At 36.5% G+C, this 21566-nt stretch overlaps 1 protein-coding gene across 1 annotated transcript; it reads right to left on the bottom strand.

The window, feature by feature from the left end:
* Positions 1-4348: 4348 nt before the first annotated feature.
* LOC100672537 (UDP-glucuronosyltransferase 2B4-like) lies at positions 4349-17480 on the bottom strand. Its single transcript, XM_003414179.3, has 6 exons — positions 15468-17480; positions 14022-14170; positions 9303-9434; positions 8414-8501; positions 7292-7511; positions 4349-5406 (listed from the first exon to the last, which is right to left on the bottom strand). The coding sequence occupies exons 1-6, from the start codon at positions 16189-16191 to the stop codon at positions 5127-5129; spliced, it is 1593 nt and encodes a 530-aa protein (XP_003414227.1). The 5' UTR covers positions 16192-17480; the 3' UTR covers positions 4349-5126.
* Positions 17481-21566: the final 4086 nt, after the last annotated feature.

The raw sequence follows: 21566 nt of genomic DNA, 5'->3' as shown, positions 1-21566 counted from the left end.
AGCATTCGACTATGTGGATCATAAGAAACTATGGATAACACTGAGAAGAATGGGAATTCCAGAACACTTAATTGTGCTCATGAGGGACCTTTACATAGATCTAGAGGCAGTTGTTCGGACAGAACAATGGGATACTGATTGGCTTAAAGTCAGAAAAGGTGTGCGTCAGGTTGTATTCTTTCACCATACCTATTTAATCTGTATGCTGAGCAAATAATACTAGAAGCTGGACTACATGAAGAAGAACGGGGCATCAGGATTGGAGGAAGATTCATTAACAACCTTCATTATGCAGATGACATAACCTTGCTTGCTGAAAGTGAAGAGGACTTGAAGCACTTACTAATGAAGATCAAAGACCACAGCCTTCAGTGTGGATTGCACCTCAACATAAAGAAAACAGAAATCCTCATCATGATAAATGGAGAAAAGATTGAAGTTTTCAAGGATTTCATTTTACTTGGATCCACAATCAACAGCCATGGAAGCAGCAGTAGAGAAATCAAGAGAAGCATTGCATTTGGTAAATCTGCTACAAAGGACCTCTTCAAAGTGTTGAAGAGCAAAGATGTCACCCTGAAAACTAAGGTGCGCCTGACCCAAGCCGTGGTATTTTCAGTTGCCTCATATGCATGTGAAAGCTGGACAATGAATAAGGAAGACCAAAGGAGAACTGATGCCTTTGAATTGTGGTGTTGGCAAAGAATATTGAACATACCGTGTATGGACTGCCAAAAGAATGAACAAATCTGTCTTGGAAGAAGTACAAGCAGAATGCTGCTTAGAGGCAAGGATGGTGTCTTACATCCTTTGGACATGTCAGGAGGGCTCAGTCCCTGGAGAAAGACATCATGCTTGGCAGAGTACAGGGTCAGCGGAAAAGAGGGAGACCCTCAACGAGGTGGTTTGACACAGCAGCTGCAACAATAAGCTCAAGTGTAACAGCAATTGTAAGGATGGCCCAGGACCCAGTAGTGTTTCAGTCTGTTGTGCATAGGGTCGCTATGGGTCGGAACTGACTCGATGGCACCTAACAACAACAACAGTAATGGTGTTAACTATTCCCTGAAATTTCGGTAGAACTCTGCCCTGAATTGTCTTGGGCAGGGCTTTTTTTTTATTGGGAGTTTTTTGATTACCTTTTCAATCTCTTCTTTTGTTATGCGTCTATTTAGTTGTTCTGCTTCCATTTGTGTTAGTTCAGGTAGGTCGTGTGTTTCTAGGATTCATCCATTTCTTCTAGGTTTTCAAATTTGTTACAGTACAACTTTTCATAGTAATCTGATATGATGATTCTTTTAATTTCCGTTGGGTCTGTTGTAATATCGCCCATCTCATTTCTTATTTAGGTTATTTGCTTCCTCTCCTGTTTTTCTTTTGTCGGTTTGGCCAACGGTTTATCAATTTTTTTATTTTTTTAAAGAACCAGCTTCTGGTCTTGTTAATTCTTTCAATTCTTTTTCGTTTTCTATTTCACTTTATTCTGCTCTAATTTTTAGTGTTTGTTTTCATGTGTTGCCTGAGGGTTTCTTTTGACGCTCTTTTTCTATTTGATCAAGTTGTAGGGATAATTCTTTGGTTTTGGCCCTTTCTTCTTTTTGGATTTGTACATTTATTGATATAAATTGGCCTCTGAGCACTACTTTCACTGTGTCCCAAATGTTCTGATAGGAAGTGTTGTCATTCTCATTGGATTCTATGAATTTCTTTATTCCACTCTTAATGTTTCCTATATGCAGTCTTTTCTGAGCAGGGTATTTTTCAGCTTCCAAGTGTTTGATTATTTTCCCTGCTTTTCCTGTTATTGATTTTCACTTTTATGGCCTTATGGTCAGAGAAGATGCTTTGTAATATTTCAATGTTTTTGATTCTGCTAAGGCTTGCTCTATGACCTAATATGTGGCCTATTCTACAGAATGTTCCATGTGTACTAGAAAAAGAAAGTACAGTTTGTTGCTGTTGGTTGGAGTGTTCTGTATATGTCTATGAGGTCAGGTTGGTAGATTGTGACTTTTAGATCTTCTGTGTCTTTATTGAGCTTCTATCTGGATGTCCTGTCCTTCACCGAAAGTGGTGTGTTGAAGTCTCCTACTATTATTGTGGAACTGCCTATCTCACTTTTCAATGCTGATAGAGTTTGTTTTATGTATCTTGCAGCCCTGTCATTGGGTGCATAAATATTTAATATGGTTATAGCTTCTCGGTATATTGTCCCTTTAATTATTATATAGCGTCCTTCCTTATCTTTTATGATGGGTTTAACTTTAAAGTTTATTTTGTCAGAAAATGATATTGCCACTCCTGGTCTTTTTAATTGTTGTTTGCTTGATATATATTTTTCCATCCTTTGAGTTTTAGTTTGTCTTTGTCTCTAAATTCTTTTTTGTCTCTGAATTCTGAGATGGGGTTCTCTGTCTGTCTTGGAAGTTATCTGGTCTTCATTTTTGGCACCAGCATTGACCACTCTCTTCTATGTTCTCACATGTTTCACTTGGGATTAAATTTTCTAGGGTCCTTGCTTTAGGGTCCTGGGTATGAGTCATAGTCTGTCAATGAGATGCACTCTTTTAGGATTGGGAAAATACAATAGAGAAAGAAGACATATTATTCTTCACTGAGCAGTAGTGGGAAGATGAATGAGCTTTAGCAGACATGATGTTTTGCTATGCTACGTGGCATTTTCCCCGAGAATCACCCCGAGGCTGTGGAACAGCTGTGAACCATGATGGGGTTTCGTGACCTAAGCATCGGTAGTAGGAATATCCTAAATGTTGAACAGCAGGCAAACCCAAAATATGTGATGATCTTTCCAGACTTTTGTTCTTCTAGCACACTGGAAAATGGTCTTGTAAGCATCTAATTACTTATTTTAAATTTGTTCCTCTGGGTGAAACTTGACTGAAAATCCCTCCTCTAGGAATCACCTGAAGGCTCTAGGAGTTGCCACATAATGGTTTAGTATATAAGTTATTTGCTGACATCTTACATTAAGGCCCTCCTAACAACCTGCTGTACTTCTAAAGCTCCTTTGCTTCTAAATGTTTTCCTGGTTTTAATCTTCCATTCTGTACTTCACTGCTGTATTTTTTACTTTAATCACCATGTTTGCCATGACTTTTATTTCATTGTATCCTGACTCCTGCAACCGGCATGTCCTCAGTATAACTGATCTACTCATCTCTAAAATCTTATCTTCTTTGACCTCAGATTTTTAATATTTTTCCAGAGTTTACCTTACCTTTATTGATCTTGTGTCTTTGCCAGTCATTTTGAGCCACTGTTATCCATGACCTGGGCTTCTAGGGTTTTACAAATAACAAATTTGCCTTTTCTAACCTCTGGACACCAAATAAGAGTCAGCAGAAAAACACCAAAATAAAACTGGAGTTCATACAGGACATAGAATAAAACACCTGAATGGATAATAAACATACAAAAAAAAAAAAAGGATCAAGCAGTTTAATAGTGAAGGATTTCCCAATTAAACAAACGAGATACATTTCCATACACCTTGAATTGGTAAAAATTATTACCCACCATAGAAAAAAGGGAGGATGCTAAATCGTTGGTCACTGCAGTGCTGTTGCTGGATGCATGAACAGAGTGGTGATGGGATTGCCCAACAGAATGGACTGTAATGAGCCAAGTGATCTAGCTACTGCTGCCACCCACAATCCAATCTGCTAGTATTCTGATTATACATTTGGGGAACAGGGAATTGACCACGGGTGGGACTGCAGGCCTAAAGGACCTTCTACAAGCCGACTTTTGTCAGGACTCTGTTACTTGATTTCTATACACCCCACTTTCACATATTTGTTTCCAAAAGTAAACCATGCTTCTCACTCATCTGAATCTTATCAAAAGGCAGTGCTCAAAGGCACAAAAGCTTTTGGGATGTCAATACATGAGAAAAATTTGAATATCGTCTGCTGTGCTAGTTTTCGAGTTGCTGTATCTCAGCTCCAAATTCAGCTCTTTGCTATTGATTCTGGACCTTCTAAACATTCTTCTTTGCTAGCTGGTTGGATGGTAAGCTTTATCAAAAAAAAAAGCACCAGAATGACACATCATTTACAAAGTCCTTCCCTGCTTTATTATTATTATTGAGTAACGGCTGTGATTATTGTTGAATTTTAAGATTAAATATGAAAGTTCTGATTAGTATATTCGTATTACATGTCTTTAATAAATATTTTATTTTACATAGAAATTAATTCAGAAAACTCCTAATTATAATGTCAGTCTCCAACATAGGAATACTCAGCTCATTTTGTTCTTTTCAAGATTAAGTTCATAATCATTGATTTTTGTCTCCATCCACTGTGGTACTTCCATATGCCTGCCATTAAACATTAGATGGAAATAAGCAAAAGTAGCACACAGATGGTAAAGGTGAAGAAAGTTGCTTTAATTCTGTCATTCTGTGTGTGGGATTTTTTTGGTTTTTACTATAAAATTGCAAAGGATCTTTCAATAAAGGGAAAACAATAACTCAAGCATATTCAAGGGCAGTGTGGAAAATATTTTTACTCTTTCCAATCAAAGACTTCATAGTATTACATACTTTTAGGAAGGAAACCACTTAAAACCACTCAGAATTTCTGAAAGAAAGAAAAATTTCAGGAAGAAATACTTTATGGTTCATGAGGCATACATATATTTGTATGAATGCACATCATTTATATAGAAAATGTTTCTGAAAATGCACAGTGAAAACATCAAGCTTCCTGATCTTTTACCATCAACAGGTTGCAGTTCCAGTGAGTTTCATGTTGTTTTCTGGTTATAAAAATGTGCATAACTCATCACAAACATAGAATTGTTTCACAATTTACCAGATGAGAATAATACCTTGAATATAATCCACCTGATGGCTGGAACTATTTCAAGAGGAATACTGAGTAGAAATTTATTTAAAATCACTCAAGATTATTCTTCCTTAGGGAAGAATTAACAAACACCAACCAGAACAATAAACCAAGAGTAACATATCTTCGGAAATCAGAAAAGGCTCAGCTCTTACAAAATATGGAGCAGAATCTTTCCACAACTTGAACCATAATGGTTGAATGAAATATAACACTCTCAATTATCATGCCTGTTAGTCTTTTGCTTAAAGAGGCCTACTCCCTCTTTTTCTTCTTTCCCATCTTAAAAAACTTTTGAAAACCAAACAAACAACATTTTATGACAAGAAAACTAACAATTGCCACACAAGCCAGTAGAAACCCAATCACATCCAAAGAGTGGTACTGGTACCAGGTGAGGCTGAGGGCGGCTGGGCGAAGGTGTTTGGCTCCTTTGTGGCGCATGACAAACTCGATCCAGAAGGTGGCTCTATCCAGGGGCTTAACAGGCTGATCATGCTGAATGGCTGATAACCTCATAGCGTTCGCTTTATAGCTGAAGAAAAATCAAATAGACACCAACTTAGAAAATAAATCAGAAAAGATCAGTAAGTAAAATTTTCATGAAGGTTGTAAAAATATGTGACACGCAAGATCGGAAGAAAAATGCATTATTTTCCTCTGAGATGATGATAGACATTTTAGTATATGGGCTAGAATTTGTTGAATGCATATTATTTCAGGATGTAAAGAAAGAAAGAAGTTGGGGTAGGCCATGTATTTTTAGGATAGAGAATGGAAAGTGCTAAGTCTTAAGGACAAAAAAATTAAAAGAAAAGAAAAAATCATCATCTGAGTGTGCAGAGTTTGAATTATCCAGTGAGGAATTGTTAATGAATCTGGTGCACAAGTTCAAAATAATATCATTATCTGAATACTGGAGGCAGATCCATGATGAGGTCCAGGGACATGTCCAGGCAAGGCTGGTCAGGAATTGGTATTGACTTTATATCAGTCATTGAGTGATTAAAAGTGTGAAAGTGACTTGCCTCAGTTTGAACCCTGATTCTGAAATTCACTAGCTGTCTGCTTTCTGCAGTTATTTATTCTTTTTGTGCCCCAGTTGTCTCTTTGCCTCAGTTGTTTCTTTGCTAAAATGAACTAGATGTGGATAGTGTTTTTTTAATCTGACTATTGTGAAGAATAATGGACGGAGTTTTAGAATACTTAGATTGTTCCAAACATATAGTAGACTCTCAGTAAATGTTTGCTATTATTATTGTTGTTGTTCTTGTTAGTTTTGTTATTTTAAAATCTGGAGAGTCCTCAACATTTCACTTTGAGGCATTGCAATTATATTTGTTTCATTCTTTTGCAAATGATTATGGTCAAGCAAGAAGAGTTGAAAAAAGGCATACGGTTTATGAACTCTGAATCCCAAAGTGCTATAGTATGACACTGTCTTCCTTTCATGTACTTAGCACATGTTATCAGAAGGGAAGTGTCCCTGGAGCAGAACGTAGTGTTTGGTAGAGGGTCAGCGAAAAAGAGGAAGACCCTCAGCGAGATGAGTTGATGCGGTGGCTGCAGCAATGGACTCTCACAGAGTGATGATTGTGGGGATGGTGCAGGACCAGGCAGTGTTTCTTTCTGTTGTACACAGGATTGCTATAAGTCGGAAGGGACACGGTGACACTTAACCACCACATTACAGTATTTATCTTCCAAATGAATTCCTTTTTAATTTTAAAACTCTTCCAAATATAATCAAACTAATCACACTCAAAAGAACTAAGACTTTTCATACATTTATGACAGCAATGGGTTTGGTTTGATATCCTCATTTTTCATGGTTTCAATTTCATAAATTTTCAGCCCTAGTTGTTTAACGAAACCCTGGTGGTTAAGTGCTACTGCTGCTAACCAAAAGGCCTGCAGTTGGAATCTACCAGGCTCTCCCAGGAAACAATATGGGGCAGTTCTACTCTGTCCTATAGGGTCAGTATGAGTCGGAATCGACTCCGTGGCGATGGGTTTGTTTTGTTTGGTTTTAGTTGTTTACCATTTCTGGTAATGGGATCTAAATATTAGGATAGATATTTTGGAAAGCATTAAATGTAATAGAAATTTGAGATTATCTTTTGCTCATTTACTTAAAACAGTTTAGAACAGTTTAAAAGAATTAATGAGCCTCATGCTGAGAGAAAGTTACAGGGCCTTGCAGAGTCCTATTGTTTTAACATTCATGGTCCCTTTTCAACTTTGTTCTCACCTTGTAATTCTTCCAGGTCCAACTTCGGTAATTCTTCTCATCCTCCTTACTGGCTTTTCAAAACTTCATCCTTGTTCTCAAACCTCTCATTGTCCTCAAACCTCTTACATATTATTTCTCCAGCATTGCCCTCCACACCAAAAATAAACAACCGATTAAAACTACTCACGATGGGTCATAGATGACTGTCTTCAAAGCATTGAGCAAATCTATACTTGTCATTGTGTCCATGTCCAGACTCACTGCTGCCCCCTTGACCTTCATGTGAGCAATGTTGTCAGGTTGATCAGCAAACAAGGGAATGCCCACCATAGGGACCCCATGGTAGATAGCCTCATAGATGCCATTGGCTCCACCATGAGTTATAAAAGCTTTGGTCTTTGGGTGACCTAGGAAGGGGTGAAATTTAGCAAAATTATTCATTATAATTCTTAGAAAGAAAATGAGAAATATAGGGAGCTCAATGAGGCAGTGTTTTCTAAGAAACAGATGATCATGCCCATGAAACTCTGTTTAAATTGTTTTTAGATCTCTGAGCAGGAAGCAACTAGGCCTACTGAAATAGTAAATGAGGGCTTCATGAAAGAAATGATGTGTGCCCGGACACTTGAAAAGTGAATAGAAGATTGTCAGGTGTACAAGCTGAAGGAGATATTCTGGACAAAAGTAACAAATGAACAAAAGAAGAGGACACATTAGAGTATATGGTCTTAGAGAAACAGTGAGAAAAAAGATGGAGTCTGATATGTGGTGTGTTCAAGGCAGGAGGAAGTGTGATGATGGTGGTGCTGGACTCAGAAGAAGGGATGGTGATCCTTTATCATGAAACATTTCATCACTTCATGATAAAGATTGTGGATATTTTCCTATACAAAATGGGGGTGGGGATAACTGGTTGTAAAGGAGGTGCTCTTACCGTTAAGAAGCATTTGAAATACCGCTTCAGCAATGGAAAGAATAGGTATGAGGTGAGAGTATTAGGATGATGATACAGGAGGCTATTAAAAATCTTGTTTGAGTCGGGATTACATGTGAAATATAGATACATAAATTTAAAATTTTTTTTTTTTTTTTTTTTACTTCTGGCCAAAAGGATTATGACTGTATATTATAAAATGCCAATTATTATATTTCATCTTTTCCCTCTAGAACTAGAAAATAAATATACAGAACTTATGCTTTAGTTTTTAAATTCTTCTATAATAACTGCTCAAGAATTGATTTTCTGTTTAACTTGTATCCCTCTGATTAGCTGTTACCCATATTTTCATTATTTGTTCTCTGGTCTTACCAAGAAGGTCATTCTGGGGAATCCACTTGAAGAGTCGAGTATTGGGTCCTAAGGTATCTGGTTTCTTGCCATCAAATCGCCACAGCACCTATGAAGATGAAGAAAATACTTTATTCCATGAATAGAACTGAAAAGTTATAGCAAGTTAGAATTTTGTAAACATGAAAAGATCATCTAGCCAAACCCCTTCCTATGACAAAGGAACTGAGAACAAGAGATGCTAGAAATCAGAACTACTAAAACACCGAAGTAAGTAGGAATACTCAGGTTGAAGGAACTTATTTTTATATCAAAAAACAACACAAAGTTGAAGGAACTTATTTTTATATAAAAAAATAGCATCAGGTAATTCTCTAATAAGTAATTATGATGTTTCTCCCATGGTAGCTAAAAACATTGAGATTAGAAATGACAAATTCAAGCATCTGGTCATTGTTAAGCACTCATATATCTACTGTAAAAAACAGTGTGCATTCCCAATGATATACATATTTATGTTCTCATATCTATGTGTTACCCTGGCTTTCATTTCCTAAATTTCATTTTAACCTGTTTCTTTCTTATTTTTTTGAATGACATGGAAGGGAGTTAACTTATGTTCACTTATTCCAGACTTTCAGAAGTAGATTGCTGGATCCTTGTTCCTAGTCTGTCTTAGTCTGGAAGTTCAGCTGAAAACTGTCTGCCATGCCTGACTCTGCTGGTATCTGAATATCGGTGGCGTAGCTTCCAGCATCACAGCAACACTCAAACCTCACAGTAGGACACACTGACAGACAAGTGGGGGGCTATCATAATAGTTACAGAAAATTTCCATAATCATTAGACTCTGTACAGAGTTGAACAGACTAGCAAAGAAGTTGGTCACCATGATGGCACTTTATCTAACCTTTTGTGGAATCTGGGCAAGGGCTGATGCAATCGTATTGGCCCTTTCTTCTGTGATGTTACTGACCATTGACCCAAGAGTAAACACCACCACACCGTGTTTTCCAGAGCTCTGGACAAACTCTTCTATTTCCTGTGAAGACAGCATTTGCTTCATCGTGAAACAGCAATGAAATATTGAACAACATTTAAAGATTTGGCCACAAACAACTTAAGAGAGAAAATCAAGAACTGACAACTAAAACCAAACCCACTGCTGTAGAATCAATTCTGACTCGTGAACAAATCTCCACAGAATTTCTATTTCCACGGTAACATTTAAGGACGCATTTCTTCAGACTGGGATCTCCAGACCTTTCTTCCGTGGTGCCACCGTGAAGATTGGAACTGTGAAGGTGGAACCATTTGTGCTACCCAGGGATTTTCATTGACAGAGACAAATTATTAGAATAGCGGCTGCTTTTTTACAACACTAATCAGTCAGTTTCTTTGGAAGGCGATGTGTGATATGAGATCTATTGCCTTTAGTAGGTATATTTGCGTAAATGTGGGAGGGGATGGGGTGTGATATAAGCATGAAATGAAATTAAGCAGTTACACAGTAGTGAGGAGGACACTCCCTCTTCATTTACAGTTATTAATTACTAGTATATATTCTTGGAAGGAGACACAATAGCAGGATCTTAACTCAGATTTAATTGTATGTAGTTCTATTTCTACTGCGGCACCAGATCAGTACAAATAATTGCTGTGCTTGGCTGCCAACCAATGTTTGGAAGTTCAAATCCATCTTGAGGTGCCCCAAAAGAAAGTCATGGTGATCTACTTTTGAAAAATCAGCCAATGAAAACTGTATGGCGCGTAGTTCTACTCTGATACACATGAGGTCACCAGGAGTTGGAATCAACTAGACTGCACCTGTTTGGTTATAGTTCTACCAAAATCACATGTGTTTATTCCAGAAGGTTTTCTGGAGAGAGCTCTCAGTTGGTAGTCGTTAGTATTTTACTTCATGACTATGAACCCTAATGAAAAATTAGTTATGGTGGGGGATGATTGTATATTTCTCTCAGTTACATAACCCTTTATTCACACCTTAAACTTTCTCGTAGTTTCCCAAATATTCCTCTAATATACCATTTAATGCCCAGAGGTTAAGATTCTCTAACATTCAAAACAACTTTGAGATTAGAATTGCTTTGAAATAGTCATAAAATTTCCGTTTTTAATCCATAAATACACATTTGTAATTACATATCAGAACGTCCATATTTCTTGGTTTCTTCCTTGTGGTATTTCTTGACCTGAAGTCATATTATGAAACCGATGTACCTGTTGAATGTGCTGTGCAGAACTGTGGCTAAAAGAGGCCTTCATTATCATCTCACTGTGTCGTGGGGAGAGCACCGTCTCCCCAGTGGGAGAGGTACACCTGGTCTTTCTCCAGAAAGGATCTGGTCACCCACTTGAGCAGCTCACTTGGAATTGTATAGAGTTTCTGGTGAAGACATGTTCATCTGGAATTGTTTGAGAATTATTCTGACTTGTGCTCCCTTTGCTGCGCAAAATGGACCCTGATAGTTTTGTAGTAATACAATTTTTCTTTATAGATTAATCACTTACTTGAACTGATTTGTTCCAAATTCTGTGATATCTTAATAAAAATAATACAAACACATTGCAAAACATTTTGGGTAAGAATGGAAAATGTAAAAAAGAAAGTTTCACCCATAAATTCCATCCCGAAAGTGTTTAAACTCTGTTCCCATTCATTCTAGTGTTTACGTGATCCATATGCAGAAATGTATTTAAAAAAAAAACAAAAACCTGTTGCCGTAAAGTCAATTCCACTCGTAGACACCATATTGGACAGAGTAGAAATGCCCCATAGAGTTTCCAAGGAGCGCCTAGTAGATTCAAACTGCCAATCTTTTGGTTAGCAGCCATAGCTCTTAACCACTATACCACTAGAGTTTCTGATGTATACATATGACATATATTTAGAAAACTGTAATCCCACTGTGTATACCTTTTTTGTATAATAAATTTGGCCTCAAATTGTTTTTAACAATTTGCCTCTTCATTTCCAACTCATCTTATATAATGATTGCTTTTGTGTAATCAAGCATTCTTTGATGAAGTGATTGCAATAGTGTGGATACACATCAGTTATTTAACCTCTCATAAATGTTGGAATTTAAATTATTGTCAATGTTTACTTTTATAAATTACACTGCCATACAGATTGATTCTGCACCACTTATTTATTTATTTATTTTTGTCTGTGTAGGTTCTTATAAGTATACAATGAGGTCAAAGGCTATAATTATTTGTAGATCTTTTGATGCATTTTGCCAAATGCTTTCTTTTCTTGATAAAAACTCAAATAAACTGAAAGTCTAACAATTAATGGAAAAGCAAGTGATATGGGGGACTTTTTATAATAATGAATAACAGTCTTCACATTATTGACTTTGATTCAAATCTTGTTTCTCTGATGTAAATAACAACCACTGTAAATATTTATTTTAACTCTCACACTATTATTCATCCTCTCTTTCCTCCTCTCTTTCCTTCTCCTACTAAGACTGTCATTTTCCTTTAATATGAATGGGAAAATTCTCCATTAATAAGGTTAGACGGCAGAAAGTTATTAAACTTCCTGCAGCATTTGCACCCTTTGAAAGACATTATATGTATATAGTCTAAACAATTTACACTCAGAATAACTATTGAGTTTTAATCCTTGAAGAGGATTTCAGTTTCATGTAGCTGCCAATAAGAAGAGAGACAAAACAGATCTTTTAATAGATTATATACTACTGCCATAAACAATCCTTGCTTTTTATTTATGTCTTAAAGCTGTAGGAGTAATTTAAAATCGATTCTTATTGTCCTTCATAAGGAATATTACCCTATATGCTGACAGAATTATTTTGTAAGTTCAGACTAATGGAAATTTTCAGATACAAGTAGCAGAAATTCCTTAGTCTTTATTATGTGTACAGAATTTTTTGTATTCATTATATGCACAGGATACATTTTCTGTGTTCATTCTATCAGGCAGCTATGCTATAGGTAAGCATATACTCAAAGGGGAGCTGTGGTGCTGCAATGGCTAAATGTATGGCTGCTAAACAAAAGATGAGCAGTTGGAATCCACCAGCCCATCCTTGGAAATCCTGTGGAGTGAGTTTTTTTTTTTTTTTTTAATACCAAAGGGAGTTTTACTGTGATTTCCTGCAGGGTTGGTATACAGTAGAAAACAATTCCTCTGGTAGGATAAACCATCCCTTTTATTCTCAAAGATGTAAAACTGTGAGGCTTCAAATGGTGAATGGTTTCAATGCTGTAAACTAAGGCTGCAAGCAAGCACACTGGGCTTTGGCTGCAAATATTGTTGGGAACACCCATTTATATTCGCCCATTTATAATGGTTAGGAATGGTCTTCCCCTTAGCTATAAAACAGATGAAGAGCCTAAATCCTTAAAACAAAATTTAAGCATTTTCACCTGCTCATCTGGTTGCTAAGACGTATACCTCCACTTGTAAAAACCTCAGAGGATATCTGCTCTTTAGGACTTTGCTAGAGAATATAATTTTGATCTACCAGAAAACCAGTTCCTATTAAATGAGAAGTATAAAGTGCCTGACACATATGAAATGATTAATAGTATTAGTAATAGTAACAAAAATAGCAATAATTACAATAGCTAATATTACTTTTGGATTACTTTGTGCCAGAGGCATTTGGAGTGTTTTATATATATTAACAAATATTTTCTTACAACAATCATATGAGGTTGGTAGTATTATAGGAATAGTGTTCACTCTATGACCATTCCAGTTTCACATCATCTGGTGCCTGATTGCCCGAAACAATCTCCTAAAAGGTCTACCATTCTAGTCTTGCTTTTTCACAATCCAATCCAGTAACTGCATCTTGAGGGCTCTTTTGTAAAAGAAACCTGCTCATATCTCTCTCTCGCTTAATTCTTTCCACTGGCTCCCCAATGCCCTTAATAGATGCTTCAAACTCCTTCTGGATCCAACTAAGTTCTTCCACATCATCTGCCTCTTTACACCTCCTCTTCCTGCTCATTAGGAGATCTTGGGGACTGCCATTACTACTATAGCTGCTTTCATTTTGTCTTCCTTTTCCCCCCACCTTCTCTACCTATTCCTGCACACCCTTCACCTTAATTATCAATGACTCTGGTTTACTTTGTATGATCCCTGCTGGGTGTTCCCTTACCATTGTGGTCTTTCCTTACTATAACACTTTTTATGCTGTATGTTTACTACTTGCTTCGGTTCTATTTTTCCAACTGGAATATAAGATGTGTGTGTGTGAGGTGGGGCATGGGAGGGGGCAGGGACCATGTCTGTTTAGTTTCTGTTTATGTCAAACCAGCACTAGTTTACCTAGAATATGGTCGTCACTCTAAAAATAATCTCTCAGTGAATGACTGATACTTTCTTATGTGCTAAATAAAGAAGTCTTTAATTTGTTAGACTATTCTCAAAGTCTTATAGGTATTCCCCTTATTTCTGTCATGGTAATGATATTCAGATACTTCTGGTGGCATGGAAATATATGAATTTCTAATTTGTAGTTCACTTTAGCACACTTTTCACATCTTTCTTACTTAGACATTCTGAATGAAGAAAGTAACATCATTTCAATTGAAAATACTAAACCAAGTGTAATAAGTTTACCTTAGGCAAGGGATTGGCAGGTTTGCAGTGGAGCCCTCCAACAAATTGAAAATGTGGCAAAAAAGGGCGAGGAAATTGAAAATCCCAATAGTTGCGAATGAGCCATATTTCAGCTTTCCCCATTGTCTCAGATAATGTAGTTGGTCTTCCTGCAAAGAAAAGAGAAAACAAAAAGTAGAGGAAACTTGAAAAAATTGACATCTGAATGTCCAAGTAATCTCCTGAGGGAAGCTTGCAAGAGTTGGCTAAAGATGCCTAAAAGTGTGAGAAAAAGAGGAGCCTTAAATCTCTAATGTCACATCAATACTTCCACCACCATAAACAGTTATTGAACCTAAGCCACTGTAGAATTAAATATGTATTTACATTATCTAAAGTTGCAAATGTAACAGGTCTACAGATGCAAACAACTGGAATTTGAACTCCCCAATCAATTAAGCCTCCCATAGCCACGGGAACACCTTTCCCAGAAGTACTCGGTCTAGTTTCTACAAATTAACAAACCAATCCTTGACATTCAGTTTCCCAACTAAAATTTGAGGTTTTTGTGAGTGTGGCTCAATTCCTTGTACCAACTATGGCATTTAGTTCAAGTGAAGAGCTGAATTATATTCCATTATTAAGTAATACTATATGCAAATAAATGCTTTAAATTTTCAAAAAATTATGAAGATAAATGTGCTCACTGTGGATTTTTTTAAAAAGAGAGAAATAGTTTACAAAAAATTCAGACTAATAACATATGCCAACCCCTCCATAACGTCAGAGACATGTAGGATAGGTGATTTGTAAACAGTTAGTGAAGAAATGTGAAATCACTAGAAACCTCAGGGTCCACTAGGCACAACTTATATAGAATTATACTATTTTGATTATGGCTATTTGGCTAGCAGATTAATAAAATATTGTAGAAACAAATTATAAGTTTCGAATCTGGCTTAAAGCCAGTATATCTTTCAACTGAGAAGGAATCCTGAGAAGTTACTATGGAAAAAATATTCTAGTTAATAAATAACAAAACTGAGCTACACAGGTATTTTTCCCAGTGCTACATACATAGTTATGCTAGAAATATATATCACTCTTCAATCGGCATGTCTATGTTCATCCAGACATTCATGGAAATACAAAATGAATTTTTTAAAGATAAAAGCTACAATAAAATGGGTATGTAAATGATTAAAGAAATTCCAAGTGTCTTCATTTGGGCATTTCTGATTCTCGGGAGTCCCCTGTCCTAGAGATTAGCTACTGGGTTTTTGTAACTGATTCTGTAATAGAAGGCTCTCTATAAATATTTGTCAGTTAGATAGATCATTTCATCTTTTCATTTCATCTTTTACTTACAAAAAAAAAATTTCCTCTGACTTTTTGTTTACACAAACACACCTTCAAAGGCACAGGAAAAGTTAGGACTTCCTTTGACCAACTAAAACCATAACTTACCTAGTGTTTCACTGTAAAACTGATTCCACTTCTTCTCATTAAATGTCTGGAACCAAAAGTCAAAATAAAGCACATATATCATATTTTTTACCCTCTCCATGAATGTCATTCGATCAGGTAATTCTGACATAACAACAGGTACGTAAGAAGGAGGGGATAAAAGTCCTCCACTGTACTTTTCAATTGTATAGCCAAAAGTGAACCGGACACTATACACAAGGGGTATTTTAAGTAGCTCCGCCAACAGCTCACCACAAGGGCCAATAGCATCTGCAAGAACAACATCAAACCTTGATTCTTGTAGTTTCATCATAAGTTTCTTGTTAAAAACTACATCTTTACAAAGCCTTTCAAGGCAGTCAGAATATTCCCAAAAGATTTCTTGTAATACTGAAAAATATGTCCAAAATGTATCCTTTGGCATATCGTATGTCCATTTCCTGATAGCGTTCATGATAAGAAACTCAAAATCATCTTTAGTAAGAGATGTAGGATACACTTCAAATTTAATAGCAGATGGTTTGCTGGGATCAATAAGAATGGAAGCTGAAGATGTTAGAACAGTCACCTCATGACCCCTCTGAATAAGTTCATCCAGTATTGTCTTTATATTCATCCAATGACTATATTCTGTTGGCCACACCAGCACTTTTCCACAAGTTCCACAGCTAAAGCAACAACTCAGTTGTATCAGCAGAAGAACTGAAATCCATTTTGTAGACATCTTGGTTAAATGAATATCTTTCTTTCAAAAAAATCTGTTCCCTTATGCCATTGCTCATGCTTATATCCCAGGAGAAATCAATCAAGAAGTTAAAATATAACCCTTACACATCAAAGTAAACACATAACATGAATAGTCAGAGCATGTGGATGCCAAGTGGAAAAAGCAAAGTGTAGATGACCTGTGGTTGCCTGAGGGTACTTAAGGTCCCTTTTATCATCAGTGTTATTACACAGCTAAGAATGGGTGACCTAATATTTCAGAGTCACCCATGTTATATGATTGATTTTAGAATAGTGTTAAGAACATTGGCGAGTGTGAGGCCACTTGTGATTGCAATCTTTTTGACACAGAACTAAAGACAAAGTAAGTACACATTTGCATCAACATTTTTTTGGATATCATGATTCAAGACTTTTTGTGTCTGGTAAAATGTTTATTGACATATAATTCACAAAGCAAACAATTCTTCAATTTTAATGTGTACCAATCTATGGTTTTTAGTACATGCACAGAGTTGTACAACCATCACCATGATTAATGTTAGAACATTTTTGTCACTCCACAAAGAAATCCTGTGCCCTTTGCCAATCACCCCTCACTCTTACCATCCTTTCCCTCCACATGTGTTCATGCAAGAAGGTTCCATTTTCTCCACATTCTTTTTAAAAATATTTATTTTTCTGCTTCACCACCAGGGGTTCTGGAGAAAATATAGACACAGCAAATCATACACACATTCACAACTTTTACGTGTACAATACAGTGATGTTGGTTACATTGTGTCATCACTCTTGCTATCTCCACCCAAATGAATTTACCACTATCAGCTTGGATTCTCCACTTTCTTGACACTTTCCATTATTTGTCTTGATTATAGTCAACTAGGTGAGTGTGAAGTTGTATTTCCTAGTGATTTTACTTACACATTTTTGATGATGAATGGTAATGATTCTGTTTCATGTGTTCATTGGCCACTTGTATGCTTTCTTTGGGGAAATGTCTAGTCAGATTATTTGTCCATTTTTTCTTTTGGCTATTTGTCTTTATTATCAAGTTGTAAGTTATATATTCCTTTCAGAAGTCCCTTATCAGATACATGATTTGCAAATACTTCCCCCCTTTGAAGGGGTGTGCTTTCACTTTCTTGATTTTACTCTTTGAAACAACATGTTTAATTTTGATATATGGGTTGAGATAGGCAGTTGAACTTCATTATTTTGCAAATAGATATTCAGGTTTCCGATCCCCCTTGTTAAAAAGACCGTTCTTTCCACACATTGAATTATTTTGGTACTCTTGTTGAAAAAACAATTGACCATAAACATGTGGCTGTGTTTCTGCATTCTCTGTTCTAGTTCATAATCTGTACATCTGTCTGTATGCCTGTACCACATCGTCTTGATTAATAACTGTAGATTTGAAGGGTTTTGAAATTAGAAAATGTAACCATTTCAACTTTGTGTTTTCTTTTCAAGGTTGTTTTGGCCATTTTAGATCCCTTGAATTTCTATATGTTTATACAAGTTTACATACATTTCATTTTTTTCAAGAAAAAGATTATCATAGTATTGAAAATATTTCTGAAACTTTTTTTTACAAAGCAATATGATCTAGACAACATTCAGCAATATTGCCTGTAACCAACCTGCCTATTCTCTTTAAGGACTATACAATTTATCCCTTTCATTAGAGGTAAATGTGTTCTCTGATTGATACCCATTTAGGTACTGTAGGGAGCATCTTGCCATGCATCTCATATATACTCATGTTCAAGTATTTCTGCAGCACGAGTTCCTACATGTAGAATTACTGGGTCAAACTAATTTCATTTGGACTGATTATTCCGTATTATACTCCTTCAAACATAGTTTTCTCAGATTCTTGTTTCACAAATCTCTGTGAAATTATTGTCTTAATTTTCATTTCCCTAATTATTATGGATGGAAAAACAAAACAGAAGAACACACTGAGCATTTCTCAAGCTGGAAGAACCAAAGAAAAAATTCAAGCCTCGAGTTGTAATATTGAAGGATTCTATGGGGAAAATATTTTTTATGGGGAAAATATTACATGACTCAGGAAGCACCAAGTGAAGATGAAAGGAATACACACAGTCTCTATACCAAAAAGAACTGGTTGACATTAAACCTTTTCAGGAGGTACCATATGAGCAGGAACCAATGGTACTGAAGGAAGAATTCCAAGCTGCACTGAAGGCATTGGAGAAAAACAAGGCTCCAGGAAATGATGAAATACCGTTTGAGATGTTTCAACAAATGGATGCAGTGCTGAAAGTACTCACTTGGTCCATACCAATAAATGTGGAAGACAGCTTCCTGGCCAAATGACTAAAAGAGATCTACATTTATGCCTATTCCCAAGAAAAGTGATCCCACCAAATGTCGATATTACTGAACAATATCATTAATATCACTTGAAAGTAAAATTTTGCCGAAGATCATTCAAAAGCGACTGCAGCAGTATATCAACAGGAAACTACAAGAAATCCAGGCCGGATACAGAAGAGAATGTGGAACTAGGGATATCATAGCTGATATCAGATGGATTCTGGCTGAAAGCCAAGAATGCCAGAAAAATGTCTACCTGTGTTTTATTGACTATGCAAAGGCATTCTACTCTGTGGATCATAACAAATTATGATTAACATTGTGAAGACTGGGAATTCCAGAACACTTAATTGTGCTCATTAGGAAGCTGTACATAGATCAAGAGGCAGTCTTTCGAACAGAACAAGAGGATACTGCGTGGTTTAAAGTCAGGAAAGGTGTAGATTAGGGTTCTATTTTCTCACCATACCTGTTCAAACTGTATGCTCAGGAAATATTCTGAGGAGTTGGACTATTTGAAGAAGATCAGGGCATCAGCATTGGAGGAAGAGTCATTAACAACCTGTGTTATGCAGATGACACACCCTTGCTTGCTGAAAGTGAAGAGGACTTGAAGCACTTACTAATGAAGATCAAAGACCACAGCCTTCAGTATGTATTACACCTCAACATAAAGAAAAAAAAAAAATCCTCACAACTGGACCAATAAGCTAATCATTGCCAACCCTGAAAATAAATAAATCTTACCTTCATTTTGTAGATTGGGATTAAGATTCAGAAGCTGAAGGCTTATTCAAAGACACAAAGCAAGTGACTGGCAACAGTCAAATGGGCCTCGGTTTGCCCAACTCTACTCATTTGGCCTAGAGAAAATCCACTGTGGGCCAGATCCGAAGTCAAAAAAAATGTCCATTATTTATCTTATTCAAGTAAAAGAGTTTACAGTTTGTAAGAAAATTTTTCTTTAAAGAAACATCTTGTAAAAATCTCAAGTTCCTCATGCTAGAAAAATGTCAGAGAATGATGGACTGAGAAACAACATGAAAATAATGCAGCTTTGAAATACAGTCTAGTTATATCAGGGAAGTAGGTGTAACCAATTCAGGAACAAGCAGGGTATTAGTCCTAAATTAGCATTTACTCCTTGTAACCAGTGTGTGATGACAACTGCAGAATTCTATTAGGAGAGGGCTAGGGGGTGGGGATGGGATGAAGGACTTAAGATAACCAATGTACCAGATACACTGAGACATGATTTAACAATTATATTTACCTGAAAATATAAAGATTAGTACATAAAAGCCTTTAAAACTACACAGGAAAGAAACAATCAATTTTACATGGTTATAAATTTTAGTTTATATAATACCTCGAGTTCCCTATCCAAGTTGTGGCTAAGCCAATGAACCACAGGCTGTAATTTAAAATGTCTAAAATTGAATTTAAAGAAGGTTAATGAAACAGAAGAAAAAAATGATAAAGAATGCCCCTCTTAGGAAGAATTAACTGACTTATCTGCCAGTAAAACTGAATGTTTCTTTTAATGTGAAAAGGCTATTTCTTTCATTTGTCCCACTTCAAGGATGTCCAGCTCTATCTGGGCCACTTTGGAGTCCAGCTACTAAAATATGTGTAGTAAGATATTCTACATTCCAGAAAGTGCCTTAGGGTGTTACGTGCTCTTGCATGCACTGCACATGTGTTTGCGTGTGCCTGTGTGTGTCTGTGTGTGTGTTTATATGTGCTTATGTAGGGGTGGAGGGAGGATAGAATCAGAAAAGTGAGGACTTATAACAGTGTCCTTCTTTCCTTATGTGGCTTACACTTTCTTAAGAAGACCCCCAATCCTAAAGACTTCGTTTGAAATGAGACAAAGTGAAAGCAATCACTGAAAGTCTGAGAGATTGTGTATGGTATAAAGAATAACACTGAATTTCCTGAGGTAAAATTGTAATAATGCAAAAGACATTTAAATTACAAACATATTTTCAACACAGACTTCATTATAAGAAGTATAATACTCTGTGGATGCAAGACAGAAACTTCCAGAAAAGGGAAAAAAAAAAAAAAAAGCAAATTTTACCTCACAGATAATTCCCTTCTTCACTTCTTATTTTTAGTCGTTAGTGTTGCTGCTGAAAGGAACCCAGGACCCAGCAGTAATACCAGAAGGGCAGACCAATGGGTATTCAGATAGGCTTACTCCTGTGGCTGGGAAAAAACAAGTTAAGGATTAGATCTGAACTTTGTAGTTAATGGCTTTACAGTTAAATATAAAACATTCGGTATCTTACAGTTAAGACATAAAAAGTTTGAAACTCACACACACATACACAGAGTTAGCCCCTACTGTTTTAATGCCTGGTAGAGCCAGGAAATACTGAGAAAAAAATGGATTAGGTTGGCAGCCACAGATTACTCTGAGGATTTCCACAAGTTTCAGAGGATCCAAGAGAAATGCATATTGGAAAGAAACTTGCAGGGTCAGTGCTATGTCAGCCTAATCATTTCCACAACCTCTCAGCTTGTTGTATGGGGAGTCACATATACATGGAATTGGAGTAAAGAAGCTACCAGTGTGTGGGAGAAAAAGAGCTGGCCCAGAAAACACCCCCTACCCTCCAGTCCCACTACCTCAGGACCCTGTTAGATTCTCTTAGGTCCCAATTGCTCAAATCAATCTTTTGCCAAGGGCACATATCTCAAATTGAGGTACAGCTATAACCACAAGCCCTAGGCCAGGGGATTATATCTGTTCAGGCCTGTGGAAGTCAGAAAGCCAAGGTGACAGCTAGTACATCTTCTTAGACCATTGGTTTCACTTGTAAATTTTTAGGGAAGCGTTTAAATCATGTCTGTGTTTTTAAAAGGCATTGACAACAGATTTCTAATTTTGTCAGCCAGTATTGTTGTTGTTTTTATTTTTTTATTTGTGTGGGGAAAAACTATGTGAACCTGGCATAGTTGTCTTTTGTTGTGGTTATGAGTGGCCATTGACACAATAGCCAAAACAAGAACTCAAAT

The sequence above is a fragment of the Loxodonta africana genome, chromosome 5 (assembly GCF_030014295.1).
Source record: "Loxodonta africana isolate mLoxAfr1 chromosome 5, mLoxAfr1.hap2, whole genome shotgun sequence".
Classification (NCBI taxonomy): Eukaryota; Metazoa; Chordata; class Mammalia; order Proboscidea; family Elephantidae; genus Loxodonta; species Loxodonta africana.
The sequence above is the reverse complement of the archived record's forward strand: the minus strand, read 5'-3'. Positions and strand labels throughout refer to the sequence as shown.

Excerpts from the sequence above, each read along its gene's own strand:
- LOC100672537 (XM_003414179.3), bottom strand. The coding sequence starts at position 16,191 with ATGTCTACAAAATGGATTTCAGTTCTTCTGCTGATACAACTGAGTTGT. Across the intron at positions 9,435-14,021 it reads CTGCCAATCCCTTGCCTAAG|GAAATAGAAGAGTTTGTCCA; the intron begins GTAAACTTATTA and ends CTGTCTTCACAG. Across the intron at positions 5,407-7,291 it reads ACAGTCATCTATGACCCATC|CTATAAAGCGAACGCTATGA; the intron begins GTGAGTAGTTTT and ends ATTTTTCTTCAG.